Here is a 25,905-nt window from a genome sequence, read left to right on the forward strand (position 1 = left end):
TAAAACATGCACAGGATAAAAAAGTGCTTCTCCAAATGTGCACAAGATGAAAGGGAGAAAAAGATCTAATACACAGGTAAGACTTGTTACCCAGGAAAACTTCGATTTTAATCATCTGAGTAATGCCATTTGACTCAGCGGCACTTCTGGCAGGGAACAGTTAAGCTGGAGCCTAAATCTTTGGCAGGATGGGGAAGCCACCGCAGAATATGTATGCTATTCACTTTCACACACTGTATAGCTATGCCAGCTGGATACTGGAACATGGCCAATCTTTAAGTGATATTCCTCAACTACATAAAAAAAATTTTGCAATTTCAGAGTCAAAGAAAGAACTAAATCCAAACCAATATTTTAAGGAAATTAGACATTTAATTGGAATCAAGTGGCTTCTTTAGAAAATATCTCTATGTTAGTTCCATGCTCCCCCTTTTTGCTGGATTTTTGGGGGGTTTGGTTTATTTTTTTTTTTTGGTTGATGATTGTTTGCTTGGTGGGTTTTTCTCCTAGACTAATAGTGGCAGATGGGGGAAGAGTAACTGTCCAGTGCTCAATTGCTCTTTGAGACTGAAATCAAACATACATGGCATTCTCAATCCATACTGATTAAACACACAGACTAAAGCAGGCAATTATAGATACATGTGTTGGGGCCTTTTTTTTTTTTTAATTCATAAAATTGTTCCCATCTTTAAAAACACTTTAAAAAAAAGGTGAAATTACGAATTACAAACACACAGAAACAGATGTTTCTGGTAGTAAAATGCTGGGAATTCAGACTCCTTGTCTGGCATCACCTGTTTTTGATTCAGTATTCATTGTTTCAGGTTCATTTTGCTCAAACTCTGTCCGGTGCTGGAGAGGTAAAACCACCTTTGGAAATTGGTAGCTGTGCTATTCTTAAACACCTTTTCATTAAGAGACCTTATATCTCCACAATGAAAAATGTAGAACCCTGTACATAAGCACATGCATGCACAGACATATTTATGCGTACACTGACCTGACAACTTTGTGTTAGCATTTCAAAGAGAGAAAATGCCTTATCCTACTGGCCAGAAAGAGAACAAATTGTGATATACCTGCATTCTCCTTCTTTTGCTAGACTAGTATTTCTCAACATTCACATCGTACTTGTGAAGTTTCACTTTGCCTTCTTGATGCTTGCACTGTGATCGGTAAACATGGTGTAATTCTCCTCTAGCCGTGCTTGCACAGAATTTCCACCTACTGCCGCTCCTGATGACCTCCTAGCTGTTCATTTCCAACTAAATTGCCAGCCCAGAGTTTGGCCTTTTATCCCTTCATCTGAAAACACATACACATGTGCAAAACCTCGCCATGCAGACTGTTCTGAAAAGACACTTTTCCCCACATGGAATAATAATGCTGAAATCAGCCAGCACCTGCCTAGCTGCAGGAATCTCTTCCTTGTGTAGATCTGACTGCAGCATTAAAGTGCATGCTTTAATTGTGCTGGAATTATTTTGAGGATGGCAAACTGATTTATTCAAATATCTGTCTAGTTAATACAGGCCAGCTTCTAGGGTATCTTAATTTTTCTTCTCTTCTTCTCTTTTGGAGAAGGCCTATCTGCACAGACAGAACTGTCTTCAGATGTGACCAGAGCTACCATATGATAGTTCAGTATCTTGCCACAAGATCTGTATTGAGGTCAGAAAACAGTAATTCGATTTTAGCAGTATTGGCTTAACATTCTTATTAAAATAGTCATCAATTAACTATCAGCCTATACAGAACACAAGAAGTGATACATAAGTGCAAGATTTTAATGAAGTGACAAAGCTCTAAGCTGGCTCCTTACATGATTACTTAATGTGTCCTACATTGCCTGAAAGTGATTTTGTCCATTGGACATAATATTTCTAATTTAACAGGTCATTACAGCTTTAGTGTCATTGGGGAATAAAAGCACATAAAATACAAGAATTTCAAAATAAAATTTACAGTTCACATTTATGCAACAACTTATTACATTTCACAATTATTACAGTACAAATTAGCATAAAGAAGCTCACATGCCATGGGAAGCTTGCAGGCGATAGTAGCTGGATTTGACATGCAGAACTTCCTGTCCTACGTAGCCTTCACCACTGAGGCCATTCATTGCTTCTTCTCATGTGCGAGTAGTGAAAAACAGCAGCAAAGATTAGGCTCAGGCACCACCACCTTTGGCAGCAGATGCTTTCTGTTCACACTGCTGGCTGATAGTGCCAAAGGCCAAATTCTACTGAAGACTAGTTAGGTTCAAGATGCCAGCTAGTAGCCTGGGCTGTGTTTCACATGCCCCTGCTCACATATTTCCAGTTGAACAAATATCACGAACAGAGCTCCAGCTTTTTATGGGATTGAGCATGCTCAAGATATCTTCCCTCCTGGGAAGCTCTAGCAAGTACCAGCATGTCGTGGTTTAAGCCCCGGCTGTAAATTAGAGCCACGCAGTCTACTTCCCCCCCCACCTTTCTTCCCCCCACTCCTGGAGGGACAGGGAGGAGAATCAAAAGAATGCAACTCCCACGGGTTGAGATAAGAACAGTTTAATAACTAAGGTATAACACAAATCACTACTGCTACCACTAATAGTAATAATGATAAAGGAAATAACAAGGAAGAGAATACAACCGCTCACCAACCGGTACCTCACCCCCACCCCGCAGTCATCCAGCCCTTCCGGGGACTCTCAGTTCTACCTCCTGGGCATGACGTGCTGTGGTATGGAATACCTCTTTCGCTAGTTTGGGTCAGGTGTCCTGTCCCTGCTTCCTCCCACCTTCTCCTCCTCCCTGGCAGAGCATGAGACTCACAAAGTCCTTGGTCAGTCTAAACATCGCTGTTATCAGCTCCATTCCCAGGCCGAAAGTCAAAAACACAGCGCTGCAGCAGCTACTAAGAAGAAGAAAAAATGACTGCTGCTGCTGAACCCAGGACACAGCAAAATGGAGCAACCTGGCTGAACTGTGCAGATAGCATCTCAGAGATAATAGGGGCCCACAATGTTGTGTTGGTGACAAGGTGGCAATCATCATACAAGGGCATATAAGCAAGACTATAGACTGTTTTACACATGATTTAAGACTCCATTTCCTAGCACTAGCAAGATACAGCCTGGATTACTGTCCAGGTTGAGATGAGCCTTGGGTGACATGGTTTAGTGTGAGGTGTTCCTGCCCATGGCATGGGGGTAGGAACTAGGTGATCTTAAGGTCCTTTCCAACCCTAACCATTCTATGATTCTACGATTCTATGATGAATTTCAAATACAGCAAATCAAGTACGACGAAAATACTTGGAAAGAACTCAGAGAAAGGCAGCTGGAATAATCTGAAATCAGACAAACACAAGCTATGAGATGAGACTGAATGAATTCAGATTGTTAAACTCAGGAGAGACGGTAGCCTGAGAGGGGATGCAAGGACCCAAGCGTCTTGGAAGCTACTGAAGTGAAAAAGGCAATGACCATGTCTACACAGATGCATAGAAGAAGTAAGGGGATCAAACATCAGCAAGAAAAACTGGAAAGAAGAATGAAGAATCTTTTAAAGGACAAGCACAAATTGCCTAGGGGCACTGGAGAATCTCCATCACTAAACCACAGGTAAAGCAGTTATCTTATAGCAGTGACACAGCTAGAGTTGATCAGTCACTGAGAAAGGGAGTAGCAGATCTTTCAAAGCCTCTCCTGGTATATCTTCCACCAGGTCTTTACGTAGTCACCTACGATGCTGCACTTCCAGCTCAAGCTTTATAGAGTTCCAGATGTAGTTAAAACTATGAACTATGAGGAGGACTGGATTACAATTTAACTCTGCATTGATTTTCCTGTGAAACAGTGAGGTTATACAAAAGGCCAGATTCTTAGACTACGTAATTCAATTTAACTTCACTACCTTGAAAATGGATTAATTCAATGAAATTGGACTAAATTACACCAGATGGGAATCTCGCTCCGAATTTATGCCACTGATCATATTTCATCCTCCTCTTTCAACTGACAAGGAACATCATTCTTAGGTCACAGCCTTATCTTAGGTCAGACTCTTAATTCTCATGCAGTTAAGCTTCCATCTTCAAACAACAGAACTCAAGAAACTCCTATTTGCCATCATGGAAATTCTTCAAAACAAATGGTCTCCATTTCTGTGTCCAGTACCAGGACATATATTTGTCAATAACTGTCCCCAACCTGTTGCTTTCATCTTTGAAATATTCAACCACAGTTGAGTACTGCTTTCCTCTGACACCTCTAGCTGAGACTCAGTGAAGAGCTTGCTTAAAAAAGAAACCCACAAAACAAGCCAACAAACGGACTGTGACATGTCAAAAAGATGATGAGCTCTGAAAGGCTGAAATGCTGCAAATACAGCACCAAACCCTGAACTGTCATCTTTGACAAATTTACCCAGTTTAGCATGAAAAGAAGCATGGCTGGGTTTGAAGAACCCAGATTTTTCCCAGTTCTGCAATGCCCATGGTATTCAAAACTCTATCACCGATAACCACAAGAAAATGAACATGTAGAAATCACTAAAACCACAGTGGCTTAAATGAGGGCTGTATGAGCCACTGAACACCAGTGTAAAAAAACAGCAAAGCTGTTTATAAAAATTCTAACCAAGACCTGTCAGGAAGGGAAACACATTGGTACTTTGGAAATTCCCACACTGCATCACAGTGCAGCTCTCCATACAAAGATATTCAAACTTTTAAATGCTTCTAATAAAGTTACACCTATCACTGAATACTCCAAGCTTGCCCAAGCCACTGTTTGTTGTGTGAAGTACATCTGTGTTCACACAAGTCAGCATGAGAGAAGCTAAATCCTGAAAACAGAAGCGCAGAGAAGCATACAGAAGAGATGTGCAAGCTGGCTAGCCAGGCTTAGCTTAGCAGTCTGGGGCAGTGCCAATGTTCGCATCACATCTGGACTGATTCTGCACAGAACACATGGCTCATCACATCTGGACTGATCCTGCACAGAACACATGGCTCTGGCGCCTCCGTACCACCCACCACTGCAGAGGACGATGTGCTACTTTCTAAGAGATGCCCAGCCAAAAAAAATTAAACATTAGCTGACATAGGTATTAAATTTAATAACAGCCTGAAAAATAGGCTTGCCTGAATCACAGCATCTGCTGCTTAGTCAGGTTTGCTGGCACAGTCCTGGTCTCAAAGGACTGGTCAGCAGAGATTGAACCCAGCTGTCTTCAAAATGTCAACTAAGTGTGATATTCACATACAACATAAACTGCTGCAATATAAACAAGCCCTAACATTACACATCTCTTAAAAGCAGTGTTGGACCAGTTACATACTTGTTTTATCTGAGCAGATGTCAGCATCTGCTTAAAGTAGAGAGAACTGAAACATTTGTGTTCCTTCTCTGTCCCCAGCCCCCACCCTACTCAAAAGTGAGGAAGAACACAGAGTTTTCAGTGGCATTTTATACCATAGCAGAAAGACAGATGTTTTGATAATTTTTTCCCCTGCTACGCTCCGGCTAGCCAGTCTCTTTGCTAAGCTGTTCACTCTTACTACTAAAAATGGTTTGCATTAACAGTACATTGCAGTCAAAGCAAGCACAACAGTCGTTGAAGAGTAGGTTGCCCACACGTTTCTGTACTCAGCCAAGCCAACTGCTGATGAATGGGTCATCTTTTGTCAAGCAACTGTAAAGAACTGGTGAAGAAATACTTTGTGGTTCAGGAACACCATGCTGAGGCCTTCTCTTGTCTTCTGCTTTCCAACAGCAGTATGCTTTGTTAGCTGGTCTTCAACTTTCCCTCATCAGAGTAACAGAAAATAATGAACATGTCCTGGTCAGTTGCAAGGGCCAAGAAACTATGGAAACCTTTAGAAAGTACATGTACAGAAAATGAAGCAGTGGCACTGTGAGTTAAATCCTTCAGGCCAGGTTGGAAAGGTCATTGAGCAACGTGGTCTAGTGGAAGGTGTCCCTGCCCCTGGCAGGAGGGTTGGAACTGGATGATCTTAAGGCCTTTTCCAATCCTAACCATTTTATTATTCTATGTATTGAACAATTCTATGATTCTCCGTATTGAACAATTCAAACATAATGCAAAAAGCAATAGTTCAACAGGGGATCAAGTCAGGGTCAGAAATTAAAACTATGCTATGGATTGTGGTAATTCTGAAAATATTGCAGACTGTTTCTTAAAAGTTAAGATGCTTCCAAATATCACACCTCCCCTACCAGTTCTCTCACTGTCCTCAACAACCTTTATTTTGCACTGGTCAGTTCAACATGCTCAATTTCACTGTTTTTTTGAAGACAATCTTGCACTCAGGGATGCTACTTTTTGGGTTAAAATCAAAGCAAAAGAAAACACACAAAAAACCCAAATAAAATCAGAAAAAAAACCCCACAAAACACAAAAACCACCACCACCACAACAACAAATCAAAAAAAAATCCACTTCTCTCCATGAGACCACTGAAAGCTCTTGGATGAGGAGACTACATATTATCTTAAAATTACAATAATTACAAAAATCTTGAGTCTTAGAAGTAGTTATCACTTTGAGCTCTGGAGAAGATTGCAGCAAAAATCAGTGCACAAAGTTCTCACACCAGAGCAGCTTCAAGAAGCCTCAGCTAGGTCCAGGTTGCATTTTGTTGACTAATAAATGAAGAGCTGTAAGGAAGAAACCTTGCCAATAGACAGGGAATGGCCATATCAGATGAAAATCATAGACTCATAGAATGATTTGGGTTGGAAATGACCTTAAGATCATAGAATCATAGAATAGTTAGGGTTGGAAAGGACCTTAAGATCATCAAGTTCCAATCCCCCTGCCATGGGCAGGGACACCCCACACTAACCATGCCACCCAAGGCCTCATCCAACCTGGCCTTGAACACCACCAAGGATGGAGCATTCACAACCTCCCTGGGCAACCCATTCCAGTGCCTCACCACCCTCTCAGTAAAGAATTTCTTCCTTATATCCAATCTAAACTTCCCCTGTTTCAGTTTGAACCCGTTACCCCTTGTCCTGTCACTACAGTCTAACTCCCCTGCCATAGACACCTTATACTAGACCATGGCGCCCAGAGCTCTGTGCAACCTGGCCTTGAACATGGTCAAGGATGGAGCATTCACCACTTCTTTTCTCAACCTATTCCAGTGCTTCACCACCCTCACTGTAAAGAACTTTTTCCTTGTATTTAACCTGAACTCCCCCTGTTTAAGCTTAAACCCGTTACCCCTTGTTCTGTCACTACAGTCCCTGATGAATAGTCCCTCTCCAGCATCCTTATAGGCCCCCTTCAGATACTGGAAGGCTGCTATGAGGTCTCCACGCAGTCTTCTCTTCTCCAGGCTGAACAGCCCCAACTTTCTCAGCCTGTCTTCATACGGGAGGTGCTCCAGCCCCCTGATCATCCTCATGGCCCTCCACTGGACTTGATCCAACACCTCTATGTGCTTCTTATGTTGAGGACACCAGAACTGCACACAATACTCCAAGTGGAGTTTCACAAGAGCAGAATAAAATGTTTCATATATGATACACTGGAAATCTGGTGCCAAATTCCTATCTCCATTCATAGTTTCAACAGCTGAAAAAAACAAATGACAACCATGGGAGAAACACTCTGTCAGGAACTGCATGGACATTATATAGCAGTCTATACAGAGCTCTCTTCCAGGCTTTAGTGCAAGATAGTATCTCTTGCAAGGTAGTGCAAGATATCCTTAGAGCCAAGGATAAGAAATGAGGTGTGATGCTCAGCCTTCCTCTAGACCTGTAAAACAGCATGAGCTGCTCTTCAGCATTCTCTTATTTGGCACTTGAAATAATCTAGTCCTGGAAATACTACTCCAGTGCCTTTAGTATACAGGCATCTGCATTTCTGGGAGCATTTTGCTGAAAGTTGCAGAGAGAAGTTTATGGAGACTTACAACCTAGACAAATGAGGAGGGATGTTTATAAAGCGATATTGGGATATAATGAACATCAAAGCAAATGTGAAGTTTTATTCCTCAACCCCGATAAACACAAGATATCATAACACTTTTCAAACACTGGCAAATTCATCTCCTGTCCTCAAAGATGAAGGAAAAGTCTGGTCCATTCTTATAGCAGTTAACAAAAAAAGCCTGAGTTAGCAGGTTAACCAAAGCACTGCCCCAAGTGTTTGGAGTTTGACATCATTAGAAGCTGAAGAGGAGCCAATTATAAAAACTTAATAGATACCTCTAACTCTCAAATAAGTATCACTGTAATCTCCCTTCACAGTTAATCAAGCATCCATAAACACAAACTGAACAAACGTGAGTTATCTCTGCAGATTTACTAGAACTTGCATTTTTCACCTCAAAACAGCCACACTGATGACCACAGGTGTGAAGGCTGCAGGACCAGGACACCAGACTTCACTTCTAGGTCCAGGAGGCTTGTAACCTCCCTGAGGATGTACAACAGCCCTGAGAAGATCAAAAATCCTATGAGACCTATTTCATTAGAATGCAACTAAAAGAATTGTCTTTTTTTAAAGTCTTGTTTCCAAAAAGCGAACAACCTCATAAGCAATTCTGCTGGAGAAGAAGTAAAGATATCTGTTGTTATACAGCTTCTTCCAGAGCTATATGACTGCTCAAGAGTTAATTACAGCACACAAACTCTACACACATTTCTTTGGATGCACATTTGCTTGAGGAAGAATCGGCTGTATGCATTCGCACATAAGTACTTCCTCTATCCCCGCCTACACTGTATCAGCTCACTAAACAGATTTAATTTGCTGTTTCTTCCAAAGGCATTTACCTTTGTAATTTTGGTTTAACAATAGGAGTCTTGTAGATACATACACAAAAAATGACAGCTCTTTAATGATGCTAAGTCAGAAAAATGCCCTTTTTATGAACATAGTGCAAGGAAAATGTCCTTGAGTATCTCAGATATAAATTCAATTTATTGGCATTTTGTGTCTCATTTAATCTACAATGGAACAGTTAGTACTTAAATGGTACATACACTTCCCCTAGTCCCTTTCTTCCTGAGAAACTTTCAGATGCTGGAAATCAATTCCTTTTGTCTCCTCCTTTTTCATCTGCTACACATTAAGGAGAAACTCTGGGCATTCAGTGATCCCACAATGGTCTTTCATCTCCAGAGAAGCCTGGTATGAATTAAAATCTTGCACTCCCTCAAATTATGGATGCATACTGCAGCATGCCACTGACTTATCTGCTTGTGATTTCTGCCAGTTTTCTCAGCATGCTGCAGCTAGCTCATCTGCATCTTTCAACTTCAATGACTCTTCTGCAACACTGCCCATCCAGACCATGAGGAGTGCTTTGACACAAAAATACACAAATGTATGACCCACCCAACAGGTACTGCTACCTACTCTTTTTTCCAAATCTCTGCCATTTAAAATTTATATTAAAAAGGGGCGTTACTACATCCAAGATCTTAGTACAAGAACAATAAATACTTTCATTTCAGTGATCCTGAAGAGATGAAGATTATACACAAACCACTTTTAACTAATGTTATTTTCTTTCTCATGTCTGGTTTTAAGGGCAGTTTTAACTTAGGAGATTAAATTTGGATGTAAAATTTAATTGCTATGTAGACTTCTGCAGCACTGGTCAAATCCATGCTGCTCTTTCACTCCCAGCTTCCAGCCAGCCATGCTGCTGGACGTCCCATACTGCAGCAATTCAAGGCTCCTGCTCTCAGGTCAGAAAGTAAATCAAGGCTTAACACACTTATTTTTGGTTTACTCTTTGATGCTCTTTCAGCCTATTTTTCCTACTTCCAGAAACTGTTTGTCCACGCCTCAAATCTCAACTACTCCCTGCAGTCAAAACAACACATTCAGAACAAAGAAACACTTGCAAATCTACATTCACATTCTGTCCTACAGGAACCATCATTTGTTAATCACTTCTACATCCAATACTTTGCCAGGCAAACTTTTATCCACCTTGCTCTCTCTTACATAAATCATTTCTTTGTTTAAATAAGATTTCAGTATGAAATATTTTCCATGGAGCAATTTTGTTATCTATTCAATATAGATTTGAAGCAGTTTGAAGAGCTTTAAAAATAAAGCCACCAAAAAGCTAAATTAGAACAGAAATGAGTGCATTATATGTAACCCTCAACAGCAGTTAACGGGTCAGAACACAGCTCAAGTTCACTAGCTATTTTGGGCTCAGATTACAACACAGCCAAGAAAATTTGGAGCTCAGCATGCACTCGAGGTATACGTCCAAAACAACTGTGCAAACAGTTAATAGTGTGCACTGAACTCCCAAGGTGCACAAATAGCTGGTGCCAGATTAAAGCTAGCTTGGACAGGTGATGCCTGCCCAGCTAAGACCTTACCTCGCTTGAATCCTCCTGCTGATTGATGACAGCTAGTGCATCCTCTGCAGCCTGGCGCTTGGCTTCGGCAACCGTGCGCTCCATCTTGGCTCTCTCGGAAGTGATCATGTCGTGAGCCTTCCGCTCTGCCTCTGACACTGCCTTCTGCAACTCGGCCATCGCCTGACGCTTTACTTCATTGACAGCTTCCTCTGCAAAGGAGGGAAGAAATCCTCATTAGCACAGGAGGTTTGGCACTGAGCTGCATAGGACCGATGCATGAAATGCATCATTGAGTTTTCATTTTCAGCAGAAAGACATAGAGGAACATGGTTCCTCAAGACTCTTCAAGACCACCCAGGTGCTTCTTTCTGATCACCAAAGTCTCTAATGCTTTGTGATGATTCTTGCTATTTTGAGTGACAGTCAGTAATTTAAGTAGAGACACTTCAGATCTCTGCTGTGTAGTTTTTGTAATATTCTTGAATATTTTACTTGGAAAAGTGGTTTTGTAGCACACCAGATTTATGAATATGTTTGGCAAGAATTATTATATAAGACATAATATTGCAGAATTTTTCAAAAATGTATTTTTAAGCTCTGGAAATTAAGACAGAATTTATAGTCATTAACAGTTTTTTTTTCCCATATGTTAAAAAAAAAATACAAGAAGTTAAAAAAAACCCCAAAGTTATTAAAAAAAAACCCAAAATCATTGGTCTAAGACCTTTTCCTGGACATATAATTTTATGAGCCAAATTAAAAATTTGTTTATGAACAATCATTTGACATCTTGATCTCTCCTTCAAACCCATGTTTACACTGTGAAGACTTGACTTCCTGGCTCCACTGAGCTCTTTAGCACACCCAAGCCAGCAAGGCTTCAGTGCACAATTAACACTGTGCAGAAGCACGCCACTTCATTAAATTCAAACCTTCATCCTTCTTGTAAAATAACTAAGGCAGTAGTAGCTGTTTCTTTGGTGTATGTACTAGTGTCATATCTTTACTCCGGAAAACATGGATTGTCACAAATTAGTTATTTAGGTTTTGATGCAGGAAGAGTGCAAAGATTTTACTAATGAACACTCTTAATTGACAAGTAAAACAAGTAATTTCTTTTTTTTTTCTAATTAACTGCTCTAATTAACAAGGAAACCATCCTCCCTCTGAATTAGTTTATCTAATTTTCATCTTTATTCAAAGCAAAATGACAATGATTAATTGAAAATTTAATAAGCAGTAATTATTAACTTGGCAAACCTAGTACCAATTAACACTCTATTAAAACTAATTATGACATGTTTCATTCAAGTGTTTGCACTTAATTGTTTCATCCACTTAAAAACCACCTTAATTAAATGTTCTGTTTAATTAAAAACATAGATATCTAATAAAAATGTTTTACTGTAGATTAAAATCTAAGTATTACAACCGTGTTACAGGTTTGAGTTTTAGTCCATGTATTTAGCCCATGTATTTGTGTGCATGCACATAGACCTAACTCTTAGGTACAGATACTAAGTCAGTAACTCTCCTGAGTCACATCTCTAGCTCTGCAATTGTTATTTTTAAAAAATAAGGACTATATGAATTCTCCATTTTCAGTTATTAACAAATGATAATAAAGACTTCAAGCTATACACTGACTAAAACTGAATTAATTACAATGAAAAAAGCATTCTATTACTCTATGTGTTTGTTATGTGTGTGCATGTCTGTGAGAGATGTTTCAACTGAAGTTTGTTGGAGGGTTTTGTGGGTTTTTTGTGATTTTTTTTTTTTTTGGGGGGGGGCACTTAGAGATAAAACCTATGCTTTTATTTTTATGAGGCTGAAAATATGCCCTACTGTAAATGTTGTTTAGGAGAAAGCCTCAGGAGAGGGAAAAATCATACCCTTCAACCATACAGCTAAAGCTTAATTTACTTTGAATATTCAAGGTGAATTAAAATTCTATCTATGTGGCAATACAGGACAATAATTTTTGCTTACGATCAAAGCTGCAGCTAGACTAATTGTATATGCAAATCAGGCAATTTATATTTAAATTATGCATTCCTATTCTAGTCCCACAGGCACATACAGATCAGAAAAGGGAATTGGTAGGACATTTGCAAGGTGCTTGAATATTTATTATCAACTGCAAACATTCACTGATCGTGAGAAAAGAAATATACACAAGCAGACATACAGATGCAATTTTATTACCAATTTTCATAAAAATGAGGCAACTTAAATACAGACATTTTGTGTCTACGAACTGCAGTTACTAACATAGCAGGTTTCTTTCAGAAAACCTATATTCTTGGTGATATTTACTACAAATAGAAATTATCTTTGTATGGCATGATGCACTTTCATTACATCATATAAATTTAGCTTTTCATTGAGGTGTTTGCAGTGGTTAGAAATGCTAGTTTAAACAATTACATTAAACAGAAGCACAACACTCCAACATTTTACAGAGATTCATAACTTTATAGCTTTTCATCCTACATATTCTACTTCTTTTCAGTCCAAATGTAGAAATTGAACTTTATGTTCTAACTTCTATATTGCATAAGATTTTTTGCAAAGCTTCTGAGGGTGTGAAGATGCTAAAAGTGCTTATGAGGTCATAGGCCTGACTGATACTTTTTAGTTGGCATAAACTATGGATTGGACTTTAGTATTTCAATTAACTTTGACAACAATTTGTGTTGTGCCATATTAAGTGTGAAAAAAATAGTTAAAATATGTCAGGAGTTTTGGTAACAATACCCCACCATTATTCCAATATAGTGTGAACTCATGAACACTCAATGAACTAGATAAAGTCACTGATTTTCTGCACATCTTCTCAAAAGAAATGTTTCCACTACCTACAGATATTTTATAGACAGATAATGAAGGCTTCATAGTTTTAAATAACAATAAAACCTCTAATATATATATAGGAAAAGTTATGGGTGACAGTGAAGGAGATTTTATTTGCCTTAACAATGCTGAGCTATGAAGACCAAGAATGGTATCAGCACTCTTCTCCTCTGCATTTCCTGAGTTTCCTCATGACACAGAAAGAAGCTAAGGCAGCAGCCCACAGGGGGCTGGGACCCCCTCAATATTTAATAAAAAGAAATAGGTACTTCCAGAGAGCAAGTCCTTCAACCTATGATCAGACTGATCCTCTTAACACACCTCTCTCTTGTCCACTGAGGGGCACCAGTAATTTGGCTTGTACTCTTAATCTACATATCCATAATTCAATAGGGTTAATCAGGGAACTGATGACTCTTTTCTACTGATGTATGAAACTGAATTGGACTCACATGGCTTTAATTCACAAGGTGCTGTGTACTACGCGCTTGCTCCAACAATACAAAAGCACGTACTTAACTTGCTATATTTCAGGAATTGCACTGGAGTTTATCAGTCTCCAGAAGTTTAAAGTGAATACCCTTCTTCACACTTTTGATGGTGTTTATTAATCATTTTATGTGAAATCATTTCAGTTCAATGGATTCAGCACCCCAATCAGACTTTTATACTTGATTCAGCTATCTACACATCTGTCTTTATGGACTTTTGAGATACCAAGATCCACACTGAGCCAGCAGAAATGACTTGTGAGAGATTTGCAGACTTCTTGACTGGCAGTTGCAGCCTAGCCCAGGAAACTACAAAGCATGTCAAATGGCACTAGAGACCTATTCTTACAGAGCTGAATAGCACCTTTACTGCCTTGAACTGATTATGAGATTGTGGAGACCTCCAATTTCAGCGCACACCCCTGAAAATAAAGGTCCATGATTTATGAAATGCAGTGTGCTTTCTGATGTTTTACTACTCTTAGTAACAGATACAGGTATACATCCTGTATAGAGTCCGACTTTTTTTAGTCTCCAATTCAGAGGCATGCTCAGTTAATACAACGAGCTGCATAAAAATAGAGACTGGAAATCGGATGAAAAGAAAAACTTTCTTTCAAATGAACTGATGACATGTTCACAAGTTGACATGTCATGGGTAGTGTACACTCCCATTTGTAGATATATGCAATGTGAATGCACATCCAATTTTATAACTCCAGCCAAAAGCTTCAAGTAATTTGTGTTGCTAGCTTATGAAGAAACCTTTTTTTATTCTATTTGTACAGCGTCTAGGAGTCATAAATTACCCAAAATGCCAAATGACATCAAACCCTACATTTTGCAAGAGGAATAAAGTTCCTGAAATTCAACTGAAAAATGCTCCTCTTACTGAGATTTCCTGGGTCCATTATGTTTTATCTTTGCTGTATGAGTGTGGCAAAACAAACTATGAAAATACTTTTGGGCATTAAGAAGGCTACACTTTCCTTGGACAGAAGAAAAATATGTTGATTGTTTTGTTATTTTTCATAGAAAATGCAATAGAGTTCCAAAAATATTAACATGTTGACAGATACAGACTTTACATGATAAGTCCACATCATACGAAACCACAGCTTCTCATCTGATGCAACAACATGCCAGCAGAACATTTTTACACATATTTTCTATATCTAGTTTGATATACAACAAAAAGCTGTGAGCAGTTACAGGAGATTTGATGAGAAAGCATTGAAACTCCTGCATATTTGCCTTTTAATTATTAACTCCTGCTTAGATAGCTGCTGTAGACTTCATGATTATACAGGTGTTCAGAAGGTGTGCCTGTGTGTATGAGCATATATATAGAAACTCATCTACCTCACTGGAGTTCAAGAACTAACTCCTGGCCTCTCTGAAAACAAGGAAGCTCTGATATCAGTGTCAAAACAGCAAAGGCTTAACTCCAGCAGCGCAATGGGATCCTCGCCAGGAAATTCTTGTGCTCAGGCAGTTTTAGTGTTAAAGAAAATTCTGCACAATCAAAACATCTGCCCAGGGTGCTTTCCAAGCTCAGGGAAGCCACTGTCAATGCCCATGAAACCACCCAAAGCAGCTGCAGAGACGCAATCTTGCATACTTGCATTTAAAACTTTGCAGGTTTGTGAGCACAGACTTCACTGGGGGCTGACACGCACAGAATCTTTTTTAAATGAAGAACAGTTACACTGCACAGCTGAAGGTTTTCCTTTAATGGCTTTTTTCCCCTCCTTTGGGAATTCTTACCTTCAACTAGGTGAGAACCTTGATGCTTAAAAAAAAAAAAAATCCCACACAAACTTTTTCTTTTAAATTACTAACAGGCTGAAACTTAAGCTGATCAAGTTTCAGCCTGAAACCATTATAACCCCTGAAAACAGGGGTCCTTAATGGAAGTACCGACACCCCCCCAACTATAGCAGCAGATGCTTCTATTATAAAGATTATTTCATAACTTGATCAGTTCCAGTTTAAGATTATTAAATGCAATTTCTTCTTGTTACTAGTATGCTCTTTTTCCCCCCCTTCCTTCCATTCCTCACATCAGTGCATTAACAACTGCACACAGCTGTCAGAAGACTAAGCTGGTGTTTTTAAACAGTTCTTACCAGCTTTCTTCCAGATCTCCTCTGGCACGTATCCAGACGCAGGCCTGTGAAGAAATTCCCGATGCGATTCTGCAGGCAGAGGAGGCGTGGAGGGAAAAAGAAAGAACATAGTAAGCAATGCTTGCTTGTTGAGAACAAGGCTTAGAGAAATACCTTTTCCCTTCCCTTATTGCTCAGACAAAAAAAAAAATCCCATTAATTTATTTTTACTCAAAACAAATGGATCCTGTGGCTATAGCTCATGAATGTCACATAGACAGATCAGTGCTGAGGACTCAAGTGTCTCATCTTAAGCCAAGCTGAGACTAGTTTGCTTTATTTTTATTTTACAGCATTTCAAGTCAACTCTATATAATAGTTTCCACGCTTTCAAGGCTGGCTTTGCGAGACCAACTGAGGGAGTGATGTGCTTCATCCTTTGTCATTATATTTATGAAAAGAAGAAAGAGGGCAACAGCCTGGGTTTGGTGCTTCTGCTCTGTGAAAACAGAATGGCTACTGACAGGCAGAGATAAAAGCCAAGATGTCCACATAAAAAGAAAAGGGTGTTTCTCTATGTTCAGAGTGACGCTCTCCTTCATCTGAGCCCATGTTGGCAACTGTAGCTGCATGAGTTTGAAAAACAGAACCTTTAACTTTAGGTTAAGCCCCTAAACACATATGCTGCCAAACAACCTCACTGGAGCTGAAGCCAGTAATTCACCTGTATATTTCAATCACATTTTGACAGCTCTTTCCCCCTCCTCTTTTTTAAAAGGGTTTAACCTCTGGGCCTGAGCCTAAGAGCTCTGAAATCAGTAAGATCCCCTCCACATGGACTTCAAAGTCACGAGATCAGACAATACAGAAAGAAAATTCACTTTGGCCTGAAATTCAGCATGCAGGTTCTCAGCAGACAAAAAGCTGCTCCTTTCAAATACAATTTAAAACCTGATTAACTATTTCTTCGAAGTCATTGAGGACAAATAGAAAACAAAAAAAACAACCAACCAAAAGCTACATAAAGGTAAGTTCATTGCCATGATTACTACTGCCTGTGTGACAGAATTCAACCATTAAAATACTTGATTATTACATTAGAGATAAGGTTTAAATCTTGGAGATGTTGCTAGAAATTAAACATCCTGTTTGATGTCTGAGTTTGAAACATAACAGAAGTGCACGTTATTCTTTGAATAATAATTTTCACTAAATATATTCAGGTTTGTATCCTAAAGTTATCATTCACTAACTTGGTCAAAAAGTAGTACTTTTAAGAAAAAGTTTCAATCATTAGGTTTTGCAAATGGTTGTTTACACCAGCATACATATGCATGAAATACTATTTATGTACGATAGGATACTGTATTGTTTCTTCATGGCAAGGTTTTGGTAGCAGAGAGGCTACAGGGGTGGCTTCTGTGAGAAGCTGCCAGAACCTTCCCCTATGTCCAACAGAGCCAATGCAGCTGGCTCCAAGACAGACCCATTGCTGGCCAAGGCTGAGCCCATCAGTGATGGTGGTAGCACCTCTGGGATAAATACAGTTAAGAAGGGGAAAAAGTTACAGCACAGGAGCAACAACAGCCAGAGACAGGAGTGAGAATATGTGGGAGAAACAGCTCTGCAGACCCCAAGGGCAGCGAAGAAATAGGGGAGGAGGTGCTTTAGGCACTGAAGCAGAGATTTCCCTGCAGCCCGTGGAGGACCTCAGGTCAGAGCAGAGGGATGCCCAAAGGAGGTTGTGATCCCATAGGAAGCCCACGCTGGAGCAGGTTTGCTGGCAGAACTTGAGATGCTACAGGAGACCCACGCTGGAGCAGTCTGCTCCTGAAAGACTGCATCCCATGGAAGGGATCCATGCTGGAGCAGTTCATGAAGAACTGCAGCCTCCGTGAAGAACCCATGTTGGAGAAGTTCATGGACTGTCTCCAGAGGGAGGGACCCCATGCTGAAGAAGGGGAAGAGTGTGAGGAGTCCTCCCCTGAGGAGGAAGGAGTGACAAAGACACCCTGTGATGAACTGACCACAACCCCCATTTCCTGTCCCCCTGTAACACTATGGGGGAGGAGGTAGAGAAATTCAGGACTGAACTGAGCTCAGGAAGAAGGGAGTGGTGGGCTTTGGTGGGCATCTGGCATCTAGCCTGAGTCAACCCACCACAGCTACAGACACTTGAACACATTTAAGAGATGACAGTATTGGAGACAGCTATTAAAGGTGAAAATGACAGGGGCTGTTTCAGCTATGTGGACAGTAGGGAATCCCAATCCCTGTGCACCGTTCCACAGATGCTATTTCTAGCATGTGAATCTGCAGACATCAACTGGGTGGACTGAATCTTCCCATCTGACAGGCAGCTGAGTGGATTTCCCCAGCTCTTCTGTTTGTCACTAAAGTATGGGATGAAAATTGTAGGCAGAATTTCACACCTCTCAAGCATAAAATGACAAGGGTGTGTGTGCACGATTCTGTAAAACAGATAACGATTTACATTGCTTTAATCAACTTCATAGAGGACTTCAGACCTGATGCTGAAAATGGAAAAATTCTCCGTACCACCTGGCTCATATGGTTCTGGAGACAACAAATGTCCTTGTGTACCCTTCTCTCATCCCTTGGAGGCTTTTAGACTCGTGGGCACAGCGCCGGTTCAGTCAGGGATAGAGGCAGCACCAGCAAACATTACTCAAAAGCTCAGGAAAACTAAAGGCGAAAAATTAAAACACTCATAAAATTTGCTTTCTGGACATTACCTGCAGGAAAAGACCCAACCAGACCCCAAATGCAGCAAAACAAGAGGTTTGCTGCATTCATGTCTTGTACCTTGTGCTGACTTTCCTGTCTGTTATTTAAGATACTATCCACTGCAAGGGGATCATAACCTTGATTTAAGCTCTTTACTGTGGCACATCGTGTTAAAAATAAAAGAGATGTGGAGCTAATTTTTTGGTACACATGGCTTTCCAAAAATGGAATTCAATGACATAAATGACCAGATTGCCAGCTAATTGTTAAAATTTCCAAAACATAAACATCAATCAAGCTCTTATTCCAACCACAAATTATTTACATGAGGAATGAGATCCTCTGCAAGAAGAATTAAATCAAGAGCTTGTGAGAGTCTTTCCCATAGTTTGGAATGGTGCACAAAAAAAAAAAAAAAAAAAGACAAGAAGCATTTATGAAGATAATAAAAACCATATTTTCCAAGCAAAAAAATATTATTAACATGGCTATTGTTTAGTCAGTGTTGATGAGTCCATGAAAACAATCTTCTTTTGGGGCTAAACTACAGGACATGACCAGAGGATAAAAGTCTTACATGACTATTATTTTTTAAGGTAAGGTGGCCTTCAGATTAAGAATCACAGAACTTACTCACTAAAACTAAGCCACAAAAAATTTTAACTCGGATGTCTGGCAAACTCAAACTAAATGTAACATTAATTGAGTGAAGTCCCTAAAATGCAAAATGTTAAACCAACTGCAAGAAGCCACAATGAGGAAAATTCATTATATTAACTGACTGACTGTAGTGCCTAGAAGTCAAAGTAAATTTGGCCTGGAAGGAAACAGGATGAAATCAGACAAAAATAGGAATAATCTGAAGTGACACAGCAACTTATAAAGAAAAGGATATCAGAGAAGGCTTTACATGTCAAACATAATACAAAGGTTTGTTAATGGTGAGAATGCAAGAATGTTATTATACAGAACAACGGGATGTGCACGACTGAACTGACTCGAAATTCATGGCAAGGCATGACTTGAAAGCACTTGTTGGTAATCAGTCTGGCTCCTACTGAACCAGATGAAAAAGCTCAACAAGGAAAATAAAAGGCCCATATACATGACAGTAACCAGTACTTGTCTGTGAAGAACTTAAATGAAGTAAAAATAAAACAGATTTTGAAATCAAAACTGTTTTGGAATTTTCTATTTTAATGTGAAACAAACTTTTCAGCAAGAAAGTTGTTGGACTGGAACACAAGAATACACATGAGGAAAAAGCACAAAAATTGGTCTCTGGTTCAGCCCTCACGTGCTATTGAACAGCAGGGAATAACATAATGTATTATTTTTAAAAATATATATAAGAAAGAAAACAGCCACCAAAAAAAAAAAAATCCTGTTGTGAAAATATGGTGCTGGGTTCCACATGGGCCCCAGTGTATTTATTTCAAGAACACATTCAACCATAAGGATCATCGATAGTTAATTGATCAATTAAACACCAGGTTTCTGGAGTTTAATGAGTAGAAATATCTTGTAGACTGGTTATTTTTGGTGTTTTAATATAAAGAGAATAGGTGCTGAAAGTACTGAAAGAGGTATGGAGACTTGTAAGAGGAGAAATAAATACGGATCTGGGAAGTGAAACTGAGATGAAAAACTAGGACCAAATAAAGGATATGAACTCTCACAAGATAATAAGGACTGAAGAAAACAGAATAGAAAGACTTAAAAGGGAAAGCTGTATTCAAAACTGTCAAAAAGCCTAATCCATATTTGGAAAGAAGAAACAGAAGATAGGTTGACAATACAAAAGAATGGAGGTTTTTATCATTGGACAATGACATCCAAGTCTATAATAACTAAATATTAAGAAATAGAGATGAACATCTGATCTTTTGAGGATCTTTTAGAATTTATGGTATTTATGAAAATACTGGCAGTGACAACAATACCTTATATGCCATAGTGAACATCAGGGCTCAAAAATAATAAAAGCTGCAGCACTGAACTAGAGATTATTTCATATATGAAATATATGCTTTCCTATGTATATCAGTACTTTTCATATTTCATAAGCAAGTTTTGCTTCATTCTACCCTATAACAAATGTAACAACATTGGTGGGACACAGACAACAAACAAGAAATATCTCAGAGCAACAAACATCAAATATTCATTGCCTTGTTTCTCACAGTCAAGCTCACAAGTGTGCCACTCCAATTAATGAGACAGATATGTGTGTGTGTGTATATATTTATTTATATTTATATATACACACACACATAAAAGATACAAATTCCAAGGAGCGTTAATACTGAATGAGACTACCTTGCTAACCTTGTTGGGGGGCATGAGTTTCAAGTATTTTTATATGCATCTCTGCCCTTCTTTGCCCTTTAATACCTTTTTGTGGCTACTACAACACACTGACCACATGGGAAATTGTGATAAAAATACAGTTGTGTTCTCATTTTAAAAGAATGAGAAAATGAAAACCATACAGGTATTGCATTACTGAATCATCCTCAACCAAGATCAAGTCAAAACCAAGTACCGAGAATACAAACACACAATGTTTCTGCAGCCGTAGCTTTAACAGCATGCAATTCAGTACACCACAATCCAGCCCAAACCTCCTCTGAAGCAAGTGGATTAAGAACAATACTTAGTATCATCAGTGACCAGTATTACAGAGGTCTTATATTCTTGAATTACAAGTTACAAATGTTATTGTGGTATTCACAGCATTCCCATTATCTCATGTTGAGAATACTATGCATATCACAGCAATGCTAATTATCTGTAAAAGGTAAAGATTTTATAATCGCAGCATAACTAGACATGTATTGACAAGAATGCCTTGGTTAACACTAAAGTATGAGGGTGAACAACCTTTAATACAATATAAACTGCCTCTGAAAGGGTTAACACTTTAAAATGTATTAAGAAATGGCCAAACTGTATTTTTTTGATAAATTCATACACTTCTGATAATCCTGGCTTCCTAGGGAAAATAGTGCAGGTATTGGCACTCTTCAGTTGGAGATTTCAAGCTCTATTTTGTTAGATTTCCATTCAAACCAATTCAACAAACACAAAATATCAGCATCACTGCAGACCTTCTGATGTGTGTCTACACCACTTATCTAGAGCCACAGCTGCACTCAATACGGTTATAGATCTTGTTTATAACCCACAATGTTGAAGAACCCTCATCTTTAATTTATCTGTGTGTATTTCAGTATACAATGTCTGATACGTGTGATTATTCACTATTAGGGTGAAAGTTGCAGTCCTGCTGCAGTATGTAGTACTGAAATTCTTCAGCAGAAATGGAGGAGCTGGGTGATGTATTATTCACTTCATAGACCATCAAAGTTCATCAGGTGAATATATATAAAGTCTGAGTCATTTTTTTGATTTTCATAAACATGTATTATTCAGACTGAAAAGAATGGACCCATCTTACTTTCAACACACTCTTGGAGAATAATGAGAGCTTGTAACCTGTTGTAGCTGGCTAATGTGTGTATTGGATTTCACTGCATTAAAATGAATGATCAAATATTTCATTTGATTTCTTAATTAAAAATACCAAGAGAAAAATATCGATCAGATGCTGCAAACTGTCAAGCTCAATGTGATTTACAAGGATGTCAAATTAAAAGAACCACAAAAATCTTTGTCAGACGACAACCAGAATTTTCTTCAATTTCTTTTGGACTCAATATCTATGCTAAATTTCAGCTAAGATTTTTTTCAGTGAGAGCTATCTATGAAGACCATGGTGTAATGTTTATAGTGAGAACTTATCACTTCAGTGATGATATTTTAATTGTAAAGAAAAAAAAACAAAGGCACAATGTAGCCATATGGCCCACTTTTGGTTTTTTCCTCTTGCTAGTGGAGATGACAAGATGGGTTTAAAGAGTGGATTACCTCCTTAAAAAAAAAGTACAAAAGGGAATCACTGACATTTAGAAACCTTGCAGCAAAAAAACAATATTTACATGTTGTGGCACCTTAATTAAAATACTGGAAGAATTTTTCAACCCCCTCCATCTCACTTCAAAACTAAAATAAAAAGCCCTAAACAGAGCAGTGTCTCAAGGCTCACAGACACTGCTTCAATTTTATTATACCTCTGAATGTTAGGAGTTTTCATTTTGTTAACTAGATTACAACCTGGTTTGAGGAAATTCAAGGACTACCTTCCCATAGACTCTGAAGTATTTTCTGCCTGACATGTCAAGACATAAAAGCACTTGTTATTGATATCTACAATTGAGATGGATCCTACATCACTGAAGCAATCCAAGCTTCATGTCCATGAGTCTCAGAACTAGTTTTTAAAGCCAAATAACCAAAATGGACATGTTAAATTTGGAATGGACTCATTCCAACCAGATCAATTGTACCCATAGTACTGCAGAGGTGACTGGTGTGTTCGATGCTGAAGGCTGGGCCATATAAAGTCTTTTGAGGCAAACAGACTTTGCTGTTTCCAAGAATTCATTTTGACAAATACGCAAACAAAATGGCAATATAGGGACATAACTGTATGTTTGATCTTCATTTTATCTTTTGCTGCCTCTGCTGTTGAAGTTATCACTATTTTTCTTGGACTGTACTCTTATTTATAAAGTTTTGATTAAAGTCTTGAGTTCCATTTTGTTGGAAAAATGACAAAAACTCAGTTTCCTTTCATTTCTTTTATGTACTAACTGTAGATACGAGCACTGCGGCCTAGCTCTTTTTGCATCATAGCTCTACTAGAGAAGGGTACCACTGCTTTTGCTCTAGGGGCTTCCTGACAAGTGCTCTTCCCGAAGCTGCAGATGTGATCGACATTTCAGATGCCATATTTATGAGTCTTTCTTTACATTACATTTAACACTATTCATACAACCCATTACCTGAATGCTTCTTTCTGAGAAGGGCTCCTCTTGGGACTAGACTTATTAGTGAACTTGGGAACAGCATTTCCATAACCCTTCCTTTCATTGACTGAAGCTAATTTATAGAGCTATTGGCTCAGATCATTTGACACACACACACACACAAAAAGGTTTGGCTGTTATCAAGAGGCACTAAATATTACAATAATACTCTAGAGATTTACCAAGAGGAGGTTAGAGAGGGCATTGGGTTTGTTTTTCTCAATTTCTATTTGCACTTAAGTAAGTTTTAGATTTAATAAGTTCTTCTTAAGGGCAAAAGGAAAACAGCTTTATTTAAAGCTGTATAGTTCCAAAAGAGCACACAAGCAATTCTACTAATGACCACAGTTTATGATGATTTTGAGCAGATGACATTCAATATGGACAACTTTTTTGTTTTTTAAGATAAATATTACACAAGTAATCCACTTTCTGTTTTCTTCAGAAGAGCAGATAACAACAACAGTGCATAAATAAGATGTGTTTCTTTACCACATCTGCCATAAAAGTGAGGGGATGAGGAATAAGCAGGCCAACATAATAAATTACAGAAAGCCCACAAAATAAAAGCTTGGGTTTACACAGCAGAGTCATCTTGGAGTAGTTGCGTGAGGTATTGTTGTGAGTGTGACTGTGAAGGTCTGCAAGGGCTAAAGTCCATCTGCTTGGTCTGCTCCTTGTAAGTGGGCTTTGCAGCTCCAGCTGAGCTTTGAGCGGCTCAGTGTAACTACACAGCGAGCAGTACCCAAACTAGCTCAGACACACCTGCATGAGCTACAGTGGTGGACACAGACCTAGGAGGATCATGCGAGCATTCCAGATGTTGTTTCTTTCTTACATGGAAACCAAGTACAGCCCAGAAGTGCCAAGTACAGCTAAGAAGCCCCCATATCTTTGTATCTCCCTTCATCTCCTTAGAAAGACAACTTCCAAGTTAAGTCACCTACTTTGAGAAGGTGAAAGCCCTTTGTTTTGCAGTGTTAACAATCCAGAAGCACCTACAGATTTCCTTAATCAAGCAAGCAAGAGAGGGAGATAGGAGGAACAGAGTCAGTGCACATCTTGCTGCTCTGCCATCCCTGTGTGATAGCTTGTCCTCCCACTCCACCACTCTCAGACATTGCTGAATAGAAAGCAAATTAGCAAGCATCATCCAACCCCCAAGCTATTCCACACATAAATGTGACTATTAGGGCATACCACCTCCAATTCATTCAGTAGCCAGCAGAGAGGAATATTTCTTGGCTATCTTGCAAGAAGAATCAGAAGAACCAATATGAATTTCATCTAGCACTTAGCTGAGGTGAAAGAGGACCAGTAAACAATTTTAATGAGAATACTGTACCTAATGTAACTGGATCTGGATTCACTGGACTCTGCTGTCTGGAATGACTACTGCTGCTGTTACCACCTTTTTTTAAATCTTCTGCATCACTGTACCGCCGTATCCAGTAATTGAGCTCCTCACGATCTGCTTCTTGACATCTCCGTAGTACAGTGAGAGATCGCCTAGTTTTTTCCACCATGTCCATTATACAGTTTAACAGCTATTCGCAGCAATGGATGGAGCAGATAAACACAAAAAAAAAGAAAAAAAAAAGAAAAAAAGAATACTTTATTCATAAATTGACAGAGAAATACAGAAAACTAACGTGCTGAGTGCCTGGGGTTTAATAATGAAGGAGTTATATCAATAATCCCCCTGTTATCTCAAATACAGCTGAAAAATTTCAGTCTTGTTTTAAGAATGGCAATCCTTTCATGGTGATCCTAAACTGTACAGGTATGAATTTCTGAGGGAAAGGGCAAAGACAGGGAGAAAAAGATTAAACAGACTGTAGTCCCACCACTAGTGTCACATGGCACCAGAGAGGCCAGGAGATCTGGTCCAAAAGTCATGCCAGAACTAATAAATTCAAAGAACAAATCCGATGTGCCCCAGATCCAGGGTTTATAGAGCAGAATCCATTCCCTATTTGGCAGCCTGTAATAATTAGGGTACTGCAGGAAGCACTTAACAGCAAGGCCTGGTATGAGCTACCTAATGGGGAATAGTGAGACCTCTGATCTAAATATCAACGTTTTCAAAACACACACTGGAATTCAGATTTGTTTTAAAAGAAAAAAAAAAATCCTTTCTTAGAAGTGCTCCTTTCAGACAATTACACATAGAAGTACATTCAGCCCTTACATGGTCAAGGTGTTTCCACTCTTCTGCCCATTCTCTGTCTGTTAGCCTGTGATCAATCATTTCTTCTTGACGTGTGCCATGCAACCCTGCCAAAAAGGAGCAAATCATATTTACAATGTTGGAAGTCCTCTAGGAAGGAAAAAAAAAAAGAAAAAAGAGCCTATCAGACAAACATATCATATATTACCCGGTCTAGCACCAGGAATGTCACTACAAA

At 39.0% G+C, this 25,905-nt stretch overlaps 1 protein-coding gene across 2 annotated transcripts in view; it reads right to left on the minus strand.

Annotated features, from left to right (window-relative positions):
- RUNX1T1 (RUNX1 partner transcriptional co-repressor 1) overlaps positions 1 to 25,905 on the minus strand; it is a 120,402-nt gene that overhangs the window by 4,439 nt on the left and 90,058 nt on the right. For both annotated transcript variants that reach the window (XM_080639343.1, XM_080639342.1), the window contains exons 7-10: positions 25,689 to 25,774; positions 24,843 to 25,044; positions 15,840 to 15,908; positions 10,382 to 10,572 (exon numbers count right to left, since the gene is read on the minus strand). In XM_080639343.1, the coding sequence (XP_080495469.1) occupies positions 10,382 to 10,572; positions 15,840 to 15,908; positions 24,843 to 25,044; positions 25,689 to 25,774 (548 nt within the window). The remainder of the gene's footprint in view (positions 1 to 10,381; positions 10,573 to 15,839; positions 15,909 to 24,842; positions 25,045 to 25,688; positions 25,775 to 25,905) is intronic.

The sequence above is a fragment of the Psittacula echo genome (assembly GCF_963264785.1).
Source record: "Psittacula echo genome assembly, chromosome: 2".
Taxonomy (NCBI): domain Eukaryota; kingdom Metazoa; phylum Chordata; class Aves; order Psittaciformes; family Psittacidae; genus Psittacula; species Psittacula echo.